Source organism: Moschus berezovskii, chromosome 3 (assembly GCF_049115385.1).
Source record: "Moschus berezovskii isolate FMDL1 chromosome 3, NW_MosBer_1.0, whole genome shotgun sequence".
NCBI lineage: Eukaryota > Metazoa > Chordata > Mammalia > Artiodactyla > Moschidae > Moschus > Moschus berezovskii.
The window spans coordinates 89,811,795-89,829,148 of NC_142462.1; the positions used below are offsets into that span (position 1 = coordinate 89,811,795).

The 17,354-nt window shown below is 40.5% G+C and overlaps 1 protein-coding gene across 2 annotated transcripts in view; it reads right to left on the reverse strand.

Annotated features, from left to right (window-relative positions):
• Positions 1-2,152: 2,152 nt before the first annotated feature.
• The window catches only part of SUGCT (succinyl-CoA:glutarate-CoA transferase), a 791,249-nt gene continuing 776,047 nt past the window's right edge, over positions 2,153-17,354 (reverse strand). For both annotated transcript variants that reach the window (XM_055421153.2, XM_055421151.2), the window contains one exon: positions 2,153-2,830. In XM_055421153.2, coding sequence (XP_055277128.2) covers positions 2,667-2,830 — 164 coding nt within the window. In that variant the 3' untranslated portion in view covers positions 2,153-2,666. The remainder of the gene's footprint in view (positions 2,831-17,354) is intronic.

Below are 17,354 nucleotides of genomic sequence, written 5' to 3' on the forward strand. Positions count from 1 at the left end.
TTGTGTTAAATCATGATTGTGCTTCTAACTCCTAGTAGATGGATTGAACATGGAAAGAACACCAAGTAACCAGAGGAGTCCCACAAAAAAATGCTCATTTCTCTTCTTCTGGGGAAACATTCAGCATATGAGACTGCAAGCTGGAAAATAAGCTCTATTAACCAGAAAACGATGGCAGCAGAAAGTTTAAGCAAAAAAATCAAGGAAAGGAAACTTAGTTGCTCATGGATACTCTCTCAATTCCATAATGATTAAACCTGAAAGTTGCTAAGAAATTTGAAGAACAACTTCAGACATCAACCTGTCATAAAGCAGGCCTTGACACAAAGTGAACTGGGAGCATATGGTAATGTAACAATATGTACAGCTTTGGAAATGTATCATACATCCTGATAGTTAAAACAACACATAGTCTATAGGCGTAACTTGATCTGGGATATGTTACAAATTTCAGCCAACACAATGTTTCTTCCAGGACTAATTCTCTACCTAAATTTGAGATATATTCTAAATTATTTCTCTCACTAAATCAGTAGAGTAAATGATATCTGTTGAGGGATGAACAGGTTCAAAGTTCTTCCGGATCATTTTGAGTTGTGTAGGAAGAAATCTGAACAGCTACATACACATTTACACTGGAGATAGTCTCCAATGGTGACTCTGCTGTGGACCAAGACTACAGTTTTGTTTGATTTCAAGGTTTCTGAGGCATTTTGTGACCCTCTCTGAATGATCAATGCCCTGCTACATATGACAACCCAGATCTTTAGGATTACTGCTTAGGAACCAAGCAATTTGCATTTCAAGACATCAACTTGGATCACTGGGGGAATAATGGTGGAGAAACATCTTTCAGGATACGTGGTTTTGCCAAATCTCTGTCATCCAGCCTTTTACCATTTTCATTACTAATTGTATATACATGGAGGAATTTCATTTAGATGTCTGGCCTGAAGTGAATGTCTCCAAATATCTATCTACGAATTAGCCATTGGGGGAAAAGTACTGCAGAAGGTATCAAATTACCCTTGCATGATGGAATTCTAACTAGTAGGATAACAGCAGGAGTTCTTCAGAACAAGATGTCCACAAAGAGGAAAGCAGAGAAGACAATAACTGTTTCTAGGATTAGTAGGCATTATTCTATAAAATCCCATAAGGGTTTGTGAGCAGACAAATGTCCTAGTTATTTGGAATCCTTAATTCTAGAAACATGCTGAGGCTTACAGCATGGATAAATGGCTCGAATCCTTCCAATGAAAAAGAACACAATAAGAAAACTACCTCTAATTTGAAATCACAATTTGAAAAATGAACATCTGTAATTTAACTTTCAATGACCACTTGGCAGGTAATGACATGGCTTTAAGACATATGTGCCTAACAGAGTGAATTGTCATCTATATCAGGATATAGATCAGGAGTCATCTAATTCCTTGGTCTGTACTTGGGCTTGAGTGACTGGCAATCTGAGTGACAATTCATCTTGGAACATAGATGCAAATCAGTTACCACCTTCTGGACAGAGATGTTTCTATACTTCTAATTCACTGACAAATACTTAAATGCAAATGCTTAATACTAAGACATGCTATCTTCTTCTTCTCAGTGGGTACTCAGAACATAAAGAAATATTTTCCTTTCATTTTCCTATTTGTCATTATTTTGACATTATTTGGGTCTTCCCAGGTGGTACAGTTGGTAAAAAATCTGCTTACCAATGCAGGATACATAAGAGATGTTAGTTCAATCCCCATGTCAGGAAGATCCCCTGGAGAAGGAAATGGCAATCCACTCCAGTTTTCTTGCCTGGAAAATCCCATGGACAGAAGGGCCTGGTGGGCTACAGTCCATGGGGTTGCGAAGAGTAGGATATGACTGAGCACACACACACAGACATTATTAAATACCTAGATACTCATCTGACATTCATTTAAAAATGTGTTGCATTTGCACTTAGCTCAAACTAAGGTACTGATTAAAGAACCAGTCTTCACCCTGTCATGCAGATACCTACACATCCCAGAATTCATTGGTGGGGGTTGATTTTCTGCATGGCTCAGGAAATAGTCAAAGAAACACAACATAAAGCAAATATTTACCCCCACGGGGGAGAATGAAGTTCAGTTTTATAAGGGACATTAACAAATTCCATGGTTTAAATTACAGATTAACAAAGGGTTCATGAGCTCAAATTAAGTTATTCTGTTTAAAATCAATCACCGAGACTGTCATTCTGCTTATTGCTTTGACTTCCTAACAAAGGTTTAAATGAGGACTTTATGTGCAAGTAAAGAACATCAAGAGATCTGCTCTTTTTCAGACCTGCGTGGGCTGGAGGGGCAAACGTTTAGGCTATTAATGTAATTAGAATGAGGAATGCATTTTTCCAGAAAAAAAAATCTTCACCAAAAAAAAAAAAAAAATCTGTAATTAATCTATTATCTGGGGGAAAACAGTGAGGAATGAAAGGTGGGGTACATTTAGAAAGCACTAGATTCATTGATACCAGAGTCATTCTGGAGACGCCAGGCAGGAAATCTGGAATTCCTCTAACTCTTCAGTGGCAGGCACCAGATTTGAGGAGAAGGGTCCAGAAAGGCTGTTTTGTCTTCGCTAGCAAAATGTATTCAGATGTGGTTTTACAGAAAAGCATTTTTCCTTTGTCACTCAACCTCATGTTGGGTCACCACTCCAGTGCTGAGCAGCTCCCTGATGGCCCTGTCATCGTATCGGAGGACCTCCTTCAGGATGTGCGTCGTGTGCTGCCCGAGAAGGGGAGGCGGCCTGGCCTCTGACATCTTGAACTTACTGTATCTCACAGCTGGGCCTGTCAGAGCGGGAGGAAAGCAGGAAGCCTGTTAATGACTAACCCTCGGAAATTCATTACCCAAGCAGCCTGGGGTGTTTGCAATGAATGCCAAGAATATCACTGCCCGTTACACCCTTGCAGATGGACCATCGTTTTGGAAAGAAATGTATTTGCACATGTGGCTTTCCTTGACTTTGCTTTAGACAACTGTGCAGTGGTCATCCACCATGCTAAGGGCTACATGGGTGTGCCTGGTGTGTGCCAGGCCCGTCGCAAAGACTCACAGGGGTAAGTCACTCAGCTGAACTGACTTTGGGGGTCCCAGAGAACAGTGGCACAGGTACATAGTGTCTCTCTGGAAATCTGACCCTAGGTGAAGGTAACACAAGTGTTTACCACTCAGCATCCAGTGTAAAGTTCCAAGATTTAGTTCAACAGACTTCAGATCAACTAAACCTCAGCCAGACTCTGGGTGAAGCATTTAGGTGGTAGAAGAGGTTACGGCTATAAGCTTCATTGTCAGAGAGACTTCTGCTTGGGTATCAGCTCTTTCATTTTCAAGAAGAGCTATCTTGGACAAATTATATAACTTCTCTGAGCCTCGTGTTCCACAACTAAACCGGGTATGATGTTTACCATACAATCTGGATGAAAAGGTTTACAAAGCACGAAGTAAGCATCCCCGAAGCCATATAATACACAAAACCTGCCAGCCACTATGATGACAAAAGCCACCCCATCACCTTCTTTGACACATGCAGTGCAATGGGAAATGGATATGTACTGCCAGCTCTTTGCTGAGCACTGAGCCATCACAAACAGGATAATTAAAGCAAGGATTTCAACAACTGCTGGGAATGGATTTTATCATCCTCATTCTTTTTTTCCCCCAACTTTTTGGCTCCACCATGCAGCATGTGGGATCTTAGTTCTCTGATCAGGGATTAAACCCATGCCCTCTGCAGTGGGAGCTTGGAGACGTAACCACTGGACTACCAGGGAAGTCCTTCATCCTAACGCTTCACATAATGACACTAAAGTCCCAAATGCTAAGGTTTTGTTCAAGGTCATGGACTTCACCAGTGGCTCAGCTGGTAAAGAACCAGCTTGCCAGTGAAGGAAATGCAAGAGATGGGGTTTGATCCCTGGGTCAAGAAGATCCCCGGGAGAAGGAAATGGCAATCCACTCCAATATTCTTGCCTGGAAAATTCCATGGACAGAGGAGCCTGGTGGACTACAGTCCATGACATCACGAAGAAGTGGACAGGACTGATCACAGTTCGCACACATGCAACACGCACACCCAGCTAATAACTAACAGCAACAGGATGCAAATCCTCATCCACCTGAACCATCTCACATTGATGGCCATGTACTTTCCAGAACCTTAGCAGCCTCATCTTCTCATTCTTCCACGCACAGGCTTGATGAACACTGAGGAACATACTATTTCAACAGATTTTACCTTTGCTGCCTCATTCAATAAATGATATTTATGTTGGCTCTCCTTTACATCTCACTTGATGAGCCTTCGGGAAAACAAATTAGAGAGTCACAGGAAGACTACAGAACAATACGTTTCCATCTCATAAAGATTTTTCCAGTCTCCTCTGGATTTGGGGCACCCATAAGAAAAACAGATAAAACCCAAGTACATGTGGGTAACAGAATGTCAGTCAATAAAGCAGAAATGTGCCTTAGGATCTAGGAGAATTCCATTCAGAAAAGATAATGGCGAGGAAGCCATTGTTGATGGGGAGAGGACACAGACGTCCTAAAACCATCAAGTGGCACATTTGGGTCATACATACCATCCACACTAGATAAATGGCAATTTCCAACTGATGTCCAAAGGTTTCCTTCTCTGAAGCTCAGGGAAATTCTTTTTTATTTTTTCCTTCTCACACTTCCTTTCAAATGTTCCAGTGCATGACCGTTTTCTTTCATGGGTTGGTCCCTTTTCAAGAAAGAACCATACACATTGGGAGGTGGTGTCCCCTATGCTTCCGAGAACGCCTGATAATCCAGCGTTTTAGGGATGTGTGCCATTTTGACATTAACCATAGTTGTCATCTAAAATTTGTCTTTCAAAAGAAGGACTCTGCCAAAAAGTACAGGCTGAAGTCAAAGTCACGTGGCTTTTTTCCTAACTAGATGACCTGAAGTAAAACAATCAACTGAGAAATAGTCATTTGACTCTTGAAGAATCTGGGATAAAACAGGGTTACCATTTATCACTACTGCTCCCAGTGCCAGGAGCATTAGCAGTGGTAACTACCGTTTCCTAAGAACCTAGGCTGTGCTGGCCATTATGGATACTGATGGAGATTTAAGGTAAAAGGGTTAAAGTTAGGATCCAGGTTAGGATATGAGAATAACTTACCAAACATCACACAGCTAGGAAGTATCAGTTTCCAAGTTCAGGTATGTTAGGTTCAGGAACTTGGACTTTTGTTTTTTTAAAAAAAAGGATTAATTGAGGTGAAATTCACATAAGATCCACTATTTTCAAGTGAACTGTTCCATGACATTTAGTACATTTGCAATGCTGTGCAACCACCACGTCTATCTAGTTCCAAAATCTTTCCATCACTCCCACTAAAACCCTCATCCTTTAAGCAGTTTCTCTCAGTTCTCTCCTTTCCACATCCCCTGGCAACCTCTAACTTCTTTCTGTCTCTATGGATTATTCTGGATATTCCATATCAATGAAACCATACAATATGCGGCCTTTACTATCTAGCATCCTTCATTTATGTTTTTGAGACTCATCTACTTTGGAGTATTGTGCTATTGGCACATCGAACTTAGATTTTTAACTCCCAGCAAGGATGCTATGAGGGAATTTCTCAGGTTCAGCCATAGGAAAGGGCAGGTCAACTTGTGTCACCCTCTGTTACTTGTGTCACTCCTATCCTTTCCTGGGAGCTTCCAGATCCACACTGAACACTATGCTACCAGTTTAGGATGAAGGGCATGTAACACCTTGCACAAAAATATCTTAAAGAATTTAGGTTGGTGGGATGGTATTACTTGGTAATTTTTAGACTTGCTAGGATAAAGACACCTGGAGGATATGATATATTTGGAAAGCTTAGACTTCTTTAAACAAATATATGTTACTAAGTAAGCCATATCGCAGTTGACGAAATTGTATATACTTTTCCATATGCCCCTTCAGAAACCAGGTATTTTGCATATGATTGATTTTAGAAAGATTCTGAAGCTGAGATTTGTCCGTGTAATAATATCAAAGAATGGAATAGCTACCTGAACTGTACTGGCAGTTTTCAAACTGCAATTTCTTAAAAATTCCTTAAACACAGTAGTGCCCCCTTATCTGTGGGGAATACTTTCCAAGACCCCACTTGGATCCTTAAAACCACAGATGATGCTGAACCCTATGTAGAGTGTCTTTTCTTATCCATATATCCGTATGACAAAGTTTAACTCATAAATGATGCACAGTAAGTGAACCACTATAACCTCTACTAACATAGAACATGACATGACAACAATATACTGTAATAAAGTGACATGAAAGTGGTCTCTCTCAAAATATCTTACTATGCATATTTGATGTCTTTTCCAACTTAACTAAGCATCTACGATGCACTGTGGCCTTAACTTTTGTGGACTGAAGTACGACAGCAAAACTGGTAAGAATTTCTTTTTCCTTCTTCACAGTTTCACGGATAGAAGATTTGCTCTTACCATAGGTTTCAACAACCTCAGCACACAGTTAATTCTTCTTTCCTTAATAAGAGGAGAACTTTCACCTTTTCACTCAAAAGAAGCTCTTTACAACTTCTCTCTGGCATACCTAAATGGCCAGGATCACTACTTTTGTGCTTTGGTGCCATTACAAAGTAAAAGAAGAGTCACTTTGACACTGACAGACAATCAATCTGACAAACTAGATGGCTACTAAGTGGCTAACGAATGAATATGCTCGACAAAGAAATAATTCAAGAGATAGAAGGGGATGACAGGAGATTTCATCACTCTTCTCAGAACAGCACACAATTGAAAATGTATGAATTATTTATTTCTAGAATTTTCTAATATTTTCAGACCATGGTTGACCACATGTAACTGAAACCTTGGAAAGTGAACCCATGGATAAGGGGGACAGGGGTGCTACTGTTTTGCTTGGCCATGTAGTTTATGAAAAAACAAAAATTTATAGCCCCTTAAAATATACTTCTCTATGTGAAACAGGACAAATAAAGTGATATATCCAGATCCCAAAGAAAGTGAAATTTCCCTGAGTCAATTGAAATCTGTTCTTGCAACCCTGTGCAATGATCCTATATACCTGGGACATTGCTCAGTCTAGGCTTTGCACCAAATATATTCTTCAAATGTATTTGTTTCAAGAAGTAGAACATGTTTGACATAATTATTTATATCTAAGGTCCAGAAAGAATGAATAATCTGATTTTCCGTTTAAAAAAAAGATGAGCAGATAAGTCACATGTTCTTAAATTACTTTTTGGCAAAGCAATGTCTACATTCGCATATGCTTTCAAACACTTGAAAGCTGTGTGATCCTGAGAATTCTTAAAAGTCCCCGAGTCTCAGTCCGTAGATTTCTAAAATGAGGTTGGCAATACCTATGCAGGATTGGTTTGAGCATTTGGGGAATATAATGTGGGTAATACTCAACATCGGTAATAATCAGAGACTATGGAGATGATGAGATACAACTTTGTTTACAAAACTAGTGAATCTTATAGATATCACAGTATGTGTTTAAGAAGTCTGTGACCAGAGGGAGTGGAAAATGGCACAATCCTTCTGGAAGGAAAATTTTCAACTTGATATCAAGAGTTTTAAGTGTTCACATACTTGAATGGAGAAATCCTGCTTTAATAAAAAAAACTTTTTCCACTATAGATGTAATCAAGAATGTCGACAAATGTGATAGGCAAGGATCTATACAAATTTCTAAATCTAATATTCAATGCCCCCTTTTGTGTGGAATTCTGTATTTAAAAAGAAAGAAAGAAACTTTTCCATCTATTCTTAGCTTCCCAAGTGTACCTTATTAGAAGCAGGTGTTTAGCAATCATTCTCTCATGTACTGTCCTCATAGGTCTATCCCAAACCCCTTCCTTCCAGATAAAGAGGTCAAATAGTGGTGATATTGATAAAATTAGGAAAATATGCTCCAAACTTGGGCATGTGTGCATGCTAAGTCGTTTCAGTAGTGTCTGACTCTGAGTGACCCTATGAACTTCAGCCTGCCAGGCTCCTCTGTCCATGGGATTCTCCAGGCAAGAGTACTGCAGTAGGTTGCCATTTCCTTTTGCGCTGGTCAAATAAATTACAGTACATCTAAATGATGGCAAATGACTATAATTTCAAGTGGTGTATTTTGGGACTTTGAATATATATATATATGTATATATTGCCTTCATTCTCCCTTGATAAACCACTGAAGAAAAGGTATAGCAGTTAAGCAAACAAACATCAACCTTCATATGAGTGAAAAGGATGGGAGGGAGCATCACTAGTGCATGAGATATTTCAACAAATTTAAGAATGACACCAATGGGCTCATGTCGATGGGGAAAGAGGTCAAGAAAGCTGAAGCACAGGATATTCTACAAGGACACTGACAGGAAGTGGATGCCAATTGGTCCATTTCACATCCCCAAGAGTCTTTTTAAAGACTCTTTTAAATTTTTTTATGTATTTATTTTTTTAAATTTTTGACCACACTATAGGCAGCTTGTGGGATGTTAGTTCCTCAACCAGGGACCAAACTGAAACCCTTGGCAGTGAAAGCGCCAAGTCTTAACCACTTGACAACCATTGGATTTCCAAGCCTCTTTTCTTAAAAATTAATAGTTAAGAGAGAGACAGATCTTAGAATAGAAGTTAGACAAAAGCTGAAAGATCAAAAGCTGGGGCTTTAAGCAGAGCAGTGACAACGCTTCAGTACTCCCGTAGCTGGGCAGAGAGTGCACTAACGTGAGCTTGGAGGCTGTTCTGGGGATATTGGAGGAGATGGTGGTGGCCTACACTAGTATGGTGCCTACAGAATTTGAGAAAAGTGGATGTATTTGAGAGCTTTTCTCCTGATAGAATGAGAGGGATTGCTGATGGAGTGCAAGACCCAAGGTAGCTGGGGAGGGAGAAAGATCAAAGGAAAACTCCTGTTTCTGAATTGAATAACTGGTGGGCCATTTACCTGATGAGAAAGGCTGAATGGATTCATGGACAAACCTGGTTAGAAACAGAAGTCAAATTCTTTTTTCCTTTCTTCACTTTTTTTTTGGCTGCCCCCTGAGGCATGTGGGATCTTACCCTGCATCAGCTGCATTGGAAGGCAGTCAGGGAAGTCCCAGAAGTCAAATTCATTTTTAAAAATGCCGTTTGAGATGCCAATGAGATACCCAAGGAGAGAAGCCTTTAGCTATACAAGTCCATTTCCTACTCCAGGGGATCTTCCTGACCAGGGATAGAACCTGCTTGGCCTGCATCTCCTGCATTACAGGAGGCTTCTTTACTCACTGAGCCACCAGGGAAGCCCATTGAATATGCTGTTTGAGATGCCAATGAGGTATCCAAGGAGAGAAGCCTTTAGCTATGCAAGTCTGGAATTCAGGGAAGAATTTGGGCCAGGATATGTAAATTTAGAGGTCATTTCCATCTAAGTGTCTTCATTTCAAAGCAATATATTTCCAAGGCAGTTGTATTCATTCCAACCTCTCCGATGCTGAGGGCTTCAATCAGTTGTTTAGGCAGGCTTTTTAATTCTAAGTTCTATATCAAAAATCTATTGCATCAAAATGTTTTATGTCCAAAGGAAACAAATTAAATGAATGAAAAATTAACCTGTATAGCTCATAAGTTTGGAGATAAATGCATTTCTTGCAATGAGGAATTCTTGGCCTTAAACAGACACATCTTCAATGACCTGAGAGTAGGAATTAGGGCAGTTTTACTTTTAAAAGAAATGTGGACTCTGTGCCCCTCACAAAGAGGCAGAGAAAGAAACGCAGAGCTCTCTAAGACTGAGTCATAGCCATGTAGGGATTAATGAAGGTGTGGATATTTTTCCTTTGCATTTATAAAGGCAATCAAACTGAAAAATGCACAGGAAAAATGCACACTACAGCAGTCTCCAGAACATCAGTGGTACCAAACCTGGAACCCCGAGTGCTGTCCTTGTGAGGAGTCTACTTACTCTAATAATTGGAGGTCAAAGCCCTTACCAGGAAGGGGACTGAATGGCACAGCTTGTGGGTTAGACCCACCTCTCCATGAGGACTGTGTGTGAACTGCCCTTGGTCCCCTCATGGACAGTAAATCTGATTCTAGGAAAGTGACAATGCCTTTGACCTCAACTTCTGCTCCTTCCTGGTAGGCTGAAGTGATAAACCAGCCAGAGGCTGACAAAATGCAGAGTTAGAAGAGGAGGAATCTGCCCCAGGCTCTAGTCACTCAGGATGACATCTGACACCCACAACCTCTACTTAGTGAGAACTTACTGTGTGCCAGGCTTGGGGCTATATTTGTTATCTCCGTGGCATCCTCACAATAACCTTAGGTAGCATTTTTTGGTGGGTTTTTTTTTTTTTTTTTTTTTGCATTTATTACTGCCTTTTATCCTTATATCACAGAAGGGGAGCAAGGAGCTCAGAGAGGTTATGAAACGTGTAAAGGGCACACAGCAGACACACTTGTAGATGTGCTGACTTCATCATCATTGTTGTCGAGGAGTGACACAGTAAGGAGGTTAAGAGTGAGGCTAGGGAGCCAGAGGGTCTAGGCTGACATCCTTGTTCTGTCATGAACTGAGCTGGTCTCCTTGGGTAATTTACTTCATCACCTGTGCCTCAGTGTTTCTCTGTGAAATGGGGATGATAATGGTCCCTACCATCTAAAGTTGCGCAGATTTTAAAACTTCTTAGAACAGAACCAGGCACACAGTAAGCCCTCAGTACACACCACCTGCTGCTGTTACCTTTCCTTCTTTGCTGCAGTGCTGACCTCAGCAACCCAGATTCCTCAGGTAGGGGCCTTGTCACCAGTTCATTTCAGTCCCAAACTTCCCAGAACGTGAACAAATGAACTTCATTTTAGATTCATGACAGCAAGCTGGAGACAAAAGTCTTAACTTTTAAAACTCTTTAACAATCAAGGATAAGATTAGTTAAAGGAAAAGGGAGGAACTCGTTAAAAAAAATAGATTCTATTCTTCATTTTAATTAAGGAGAGCTTTGTTTTCAAATAATAATTCTTTTTGTAATTTTTAGTTTATATTGGAGTATAGTTGATTAACAATATTGTTAGTTTCAGGTGTACAACAAAGTGAATTAGTCATACATGTACACGTAGCTATTCTTTTTCAAATTCATTTCCCATTTCCCATTGTTATTATAGAACACCGAGCAGAGTTCCCTGTGCTATACGGAAGGAAACTTTTTTTAAGCACTTGGGACATAACAAGCACTTTTTAAATAAATAGGTAGGGAGATAAATATGTTTTCCTTTTCCTACAGATAGCAAAAGGGAGGCTAAGGGAGTCTGAATGATTACCAAGTCACCAGATAAGTACATACTCACAATATCCGACAGCATCATAATGTACACCAGAAACTAACTTTTTACTAGATATGTTAAAAGGAACTTTGGAAACATGAGACTTATTTACTTACTCAACCAACACTTCCTATGTGCCAAACACTGTCATATGTGCTTTGCACATTTGATTCATTCAGCCCTTAGGATATGGTCAGAAGGTCATGGTCTCCATTTTACAAATGGGGAAAACTGAGTGACACAGCAGGGAAGTCACTGAGCTAAATGGGTCGCAGAGCTAAAAGGAGCCAGGATTTAAAGCCAGAGAGACTTGCTCCAAATCCTGAACCTTTGCCAACGGGCCATGCTGTTTCCCAGTAAAAAGAAAAAAGCAAAAAAGAGAATTATCTAAGTTGAAAAATAAACTCACAGGTCTTGGAGTAGAACATGCCAAGGACAGTTTCAGATTTCATCTTCTGACAGTCTATGCCCTCTGTCTTTCTAGATCACAGTGCTATCAGATCTCTTATGCAATATGTACTCATTACTACCTCATCTTTTCGCATGAATTTGTCATAGACCGCCTATTTCCTTGTAGGAGGTCCTGGAAACATAGCCCCATGAATATATTCTGATTCCTCATGTTTCTGAGCCAGGCAGTGCTCTCCAAATCTTTCTTCCCTACCCGGCCAGAAAGGAATGAAGCCTTCACTGTGTTCTCTGTGTAAAGTTATCTGGTTGAAGGCATAGGGAAGGCCCAGTTCCTGGTGTGCCAGAAAATTCCTCCAACTAGCCCTGTGTCGTGTTTTCCATCTGTGGTTTGAGGCCCTTCAGTAATAAGACCCTGACTATTTCATCTCATCTCCTCTTAGAAATCTTCCACGACTCTGAGGCTAAAAACGGAATCTACCCATTCCATGCAAACATCACAAGCTACTTTAACTACACACAGCATTCGAGCTACATTTTTATAATCCAGACCAACTTAATAATGTAAACAGTTGCAGGAAACAGAGGTAGCCAAAAACATGTGGGAAACCATAATGAATATTCAAGTAATGGGAACATAATATCACATCATCATGAGGGAAGGGACCTCAACATTCCTTTTTTTTTTTCCAGAACTCGATGCACCTCACATGATGTATTTCTAAAGCAATGAAACAACATATTTCTCAACTTTACAGCAAACTGGCCAAGGATCAACACTAAGGGTTAAATTCACTAACGTAGCGGGCCAGTCCAATCATGATGGAAGCAAGAATGAATACAATTAAAACTAAATGTGTGGGTCTTTTCATCTGTTGTGCTTTTTTAATGTCTGATATGGGTGTCAACTTTTTTAAAAAATCAAGAATACTTAAAAGCAAACATCTGTTTTATAATATATGAAATGCTATATCAAAAGTTTTTATTTTGACTTCTTTGGCCCATTGTTAAGATACATGCTGTAGATATCATTTAATCTTCAAGGCTTACTAGCACAATAAGAAGCCAAATTTCATTTTTCTGAAAATAATGATAGCTCCAGTACCAAGTTATTTCACAATTTCCCCTCCACTGCTTGAACTCATCATCATAACAATAACAATATTTTTTATATGGCGCCTCTCAGCCATAGCATCCAAGGCGCCAAATGGAACCATACAGTTAGAACACATTAAACCCATTAGATGTGAGATAAAAACAGATAAAGCCATTTCAACTAGCATGGAATGGTGGAAAAAGGCCATAGAGAATAAAAATGGCTCTGGATATCTTGAACAGAAGGACTCAATCGATGACACTGCTTATGTGGTCAGGCGTCCCAGAAACTCCAGGCAATATGTGGTGTGTGCCACCAACTAGGACGGGTCACCCGTCTTACCCAGAGTTCAGAGGCACCATGGGTCACTACTGCTGCAACAGAATTTACTCTGGGACTCTATAAAGATACCTAAAGTCCCACTGCCTGTGAGGGAAGATTATGCTCTCACCTCTCTGTGGTTCTGCGGTTGTCATCATTGCTCAGATGTCCAGCTTCCGTGTTCTAGGACCATGTAGTGTGAGATGTCCTGAACTCTTTGATGCTAGGTGAGGTCATGTGTTGGCCAACAAACTGTGAGTAGGAGGGATACGTATGCCCCACCTCCAGGTCAGAACACTCAGTGGCTGACATAAGACCGTCCGGGTCTCTCTGGTATAACAGCTCGGCAATGTGTGAGACAATGACTGCCCACCAGCCCTTGGAAACCATGATGAACATGGGATATTGGCAGGGAATCTACTTGCATTACTTGAAACTGGTGTTATTCAGGAATTGTCACTACACTCTATGACAATTATATATGACATAGCCTATGGAGACTGATTCTATGTTTCAATTTTAATACAGAGACTTATTTGCCTGGACCAGAGCAGAGATTCATTCATCTAGTCCCTCAGCACTCCTTTCAAAAGTATTCAGTTCAGATGTTCCAAATACTTCTAAACTCTCCTTTTGTGTGGAGTCAATTTTGACCAGTGAAATGATGAGAACAGCTATTATTTATTGAGTACTTACATGTGTTAGGCATTTGGTGGAATGCTTTTCATATATTACCTTGTTTGATAGCCTGAATGACTTTAAAAAGTAGGATGCTTATTATACCATTTTATCAACAAAGGAAAGTGGGGTTAAGTAACGTTATCAAAATGACACAGCCAGTCAACTAAAGAATTCTGTTAGAATTTAGGCTGGCTAAATACAAAGTGCATGCTCGTTAACACTAGGATATATTTCCTCTCTGCATAATGTGGGAGAAAATCTGTTCTCATATCAGTGGCTGAATAAATACCATTCTTTGGCAGATGGTGTTATAAAGCAGTACTGTATTATAAATACTTATATATTTCATGATTGCTAATCCATTAAGGCATTTATCTTTCATTTGAAAAAGAAACAGGGTAACTTGTATTTGATTTATCTATCTTGTTCCAACCCACTGAAATGTCATAGTAGATTATCCATTTCCTGCTGGAAAAAATATATGGCCCATAAGGAAATGCTATTCATATTCATTAGCAAACACGCCATCTCCCCTCAAAGTGAGCTACCCAAACTTTCAGCTAAGGTCTCAGGAAAACATCAGGCTTGAAGAAATTCCCCCCGGAATGATTTTTTCCAACATTTGTGTTTGCTTCTAATTATTTTCAACACTTCTGAAAATGCTAGGAAGGGTGAAGAAACACCTTGCTGACAATGTGCTCTTTGCCAAAATAATCAATCCTCCAGCTTCTCTCGCCTTCTAAAATTCTAATATTCAATACAAGCTCTTTGGGCACATTCCCAGGATTTTGTTTGGTTCGACTTCACCATGGAAAACAAAATTGGTTCAGCTGAAGTCTGTAGCCAGAACATTTTAAGCTTCATAGACCTTCAAAGTGGTGACCTTCTCCTCACCTCCTCTGCTTCTGCGCTCCATTAAGGAAAATACCGGAAGAAGTTTCCAGGCAGAGCAGCCAGATTGCATTTCGGTTCAATTTTGAGAGGAGGAACTGAACAGAGCTCAAGCAGGTGGTTATTTGTGGCTCTTCCCTCAAATGAGCTTTGAAAAGTTCTTCTGTAAACCTTGGAAAGTCTTGTAATTTAATAAAAATTGCTTGCGCTTTTTAACCTTTTATCTTAAAAGAATCAGTCATATCAACAATATTCTTGTCTTATCCAAGTCTCTGAGAGCACACAAATCACAATCACAGTCCAAGCAAATAACGGATCAAGAAAATTACGTCCTCAAATCTGCTGCTGAGAAAACAGGTTGCTCAGGATTTATTGCAAGACTTGATCTTAGCTTTTCTCATTCACTTTCCCTCTGTAGTCCAGATGGGAAGATTTTAGGCGAAGGTCCTTTCCCTCTATGTCCCTATTTCCAGTTTGGTATCACCAGCCTCTCAGGTGGCTCAGTGGTAAAGATCCCGCCTGCCAATGCAGGAGACACGGGTTCATACCCTGGGTCGGAAAAATGCCCTGGAGAAGGGAATGTATTCTTGCCTGAGAAGTCCCCTGGACAGAGGAGCCTGGCAGGCTATAGCCCATGAGGTCACAAAGAGCGGGACACAACTTAGAGACTAAACAACAGCCTCCCAATAACAACATCCCAATCCTCAGTCTTACCTTTGAGACATTGCTACACCAGCGGTCCTGTCTCTGAACTATCCCTCACAACTCCCCACGCTTTTGATATTTTCTGCCACCTCCTTGGAGAAGCAATGGCACCCCACTCCAGTACTCTTGCCTGGAAAATCCCATGGATGGAGGAGCCTGGTAGACTGCAGTCCGTGGGGTTGCCAAGAGTCGGACACGACTGAGCGACTTCACTTTCACTTTTCACTTTCACACATTGGAGAAGGAAATGGCAACCCACTCCAGTGTTCTTGCCTGGAGAATCCCAGGGATGGGGGAGCCTGGTGGGCTGCCATCTATGGGGTTGCACAGAGTCGGACATGACTGAGGTGACTTAGCAGCAGTAGCAGTAGCAGCCACCTCCTTGGTCCAAAGCACTCTGAAATAGAAGGACCACCAGTCCAATCTTTTCCCCTAGCTGTTCCCTCCAGGCACCCTGCACTCATTCTGCCCTGGACTGGATGCTGTGTGAGTCCTTGTGCACACCTAGAATGCATATCGGTTTGGTGACCCTCAAACCCACATTATTCTGAAAATTCTGTTCAGGGTAACTTGATGTTGAGCTTTCCTTCTTTTTTTTTTCACAGTGCAAAGGAACATCTCTCTTCTCTGACTCTCTATAACATTTGATCTACTTCTCCTTTATAGTTTATCTCCATGTCTAATAGTGTTGCTTCTTGGGATCCTTTTTGAGACCAGAATCAATGTTTTGCTCACCTTCAACTCCACACTGCACCTACCACACTAAGTGTTCAATAAATAGCTACTAGAAGTATTAGACCAAAACAACAACAACAACCTAATATGGCTTAGATGGTAAAGAATCTGCCTGCAACGCAGGAGACCTGGGTTCGATCCCTGGGTCAGAAAGATCCCCTGGAGAAGGGAATGGCAACCCATTCCAGTATTCTGGCCTGCAGAATTCCATAGACTGAGGAGCCTAGTGGGCTATATAGTCCATGGGGTTGCAAAGAGTCGGACACGACTGAGTGACTAACACAGCAACCCAAGTTGCAAGTATAAAAAAATACAATACAGGAGGAAGTATTAGACAAAAAATGACCTAATATACTCTTAGATTAGAAAACAAGAATACTAGAAACATGAAATACAGAATGAAAGAGACATGCAAATTAATATATTTTGCTATAGATGTCTAAATGGAGTCATCTTGACTCTTCTCGTCCACTGACATGCCAACAAATCCTTTTGGTCCTACCCTCAAAATACATACAGAATCCAATCACTTTTTAAACCAGCTTAGCCTTGGCCACCATCATGTCTTGCTTGGATTTCTGTGAAGTCTCCTACCAGCTCTCCCTGCCTGCATAGCTTCCCTGCAATATATTCTCAAACAAGAAAGCTGGAGTCACCCTTTTAAAACATGATTTAGATCTAGCCACTCCTCTGCTCAAAATTCTTCAAAGCAATACTTTTGTAATTTTTGATGGCTCAGAATTTTGTTGAAGGATAGCCATCTCCAGCTCCCTAATAGCAAAAAAAATATTTTCATACTGCTTTTTAATCTCAAAATGAATAATGAATCCAATTGACCTTTTTCATTTCTGCATCACCTGTTTCCTTGTAAGCACTTTTGGATACACATCAGACTTTGGGACCTGTCTACTTATGTACCATTTCAAGGGAACTTTGGTGTACAAACATAAAAAAAAAGAAAAACTCTAGACTCTGCAAAGCTTTCCCTGTTTGAGTATTGACTATGGGCTCTTAGATTCCATATAATCCACTAACCTTCCCACCATGAGGTTACCCCTGTGACCTCTCCTCCTGCTCTCCTCCCCTTACTTACTCTGTCCCACTACACTGGTCTTCTTAACCAGGCAGGCTCATCCTTAGGGGACTTC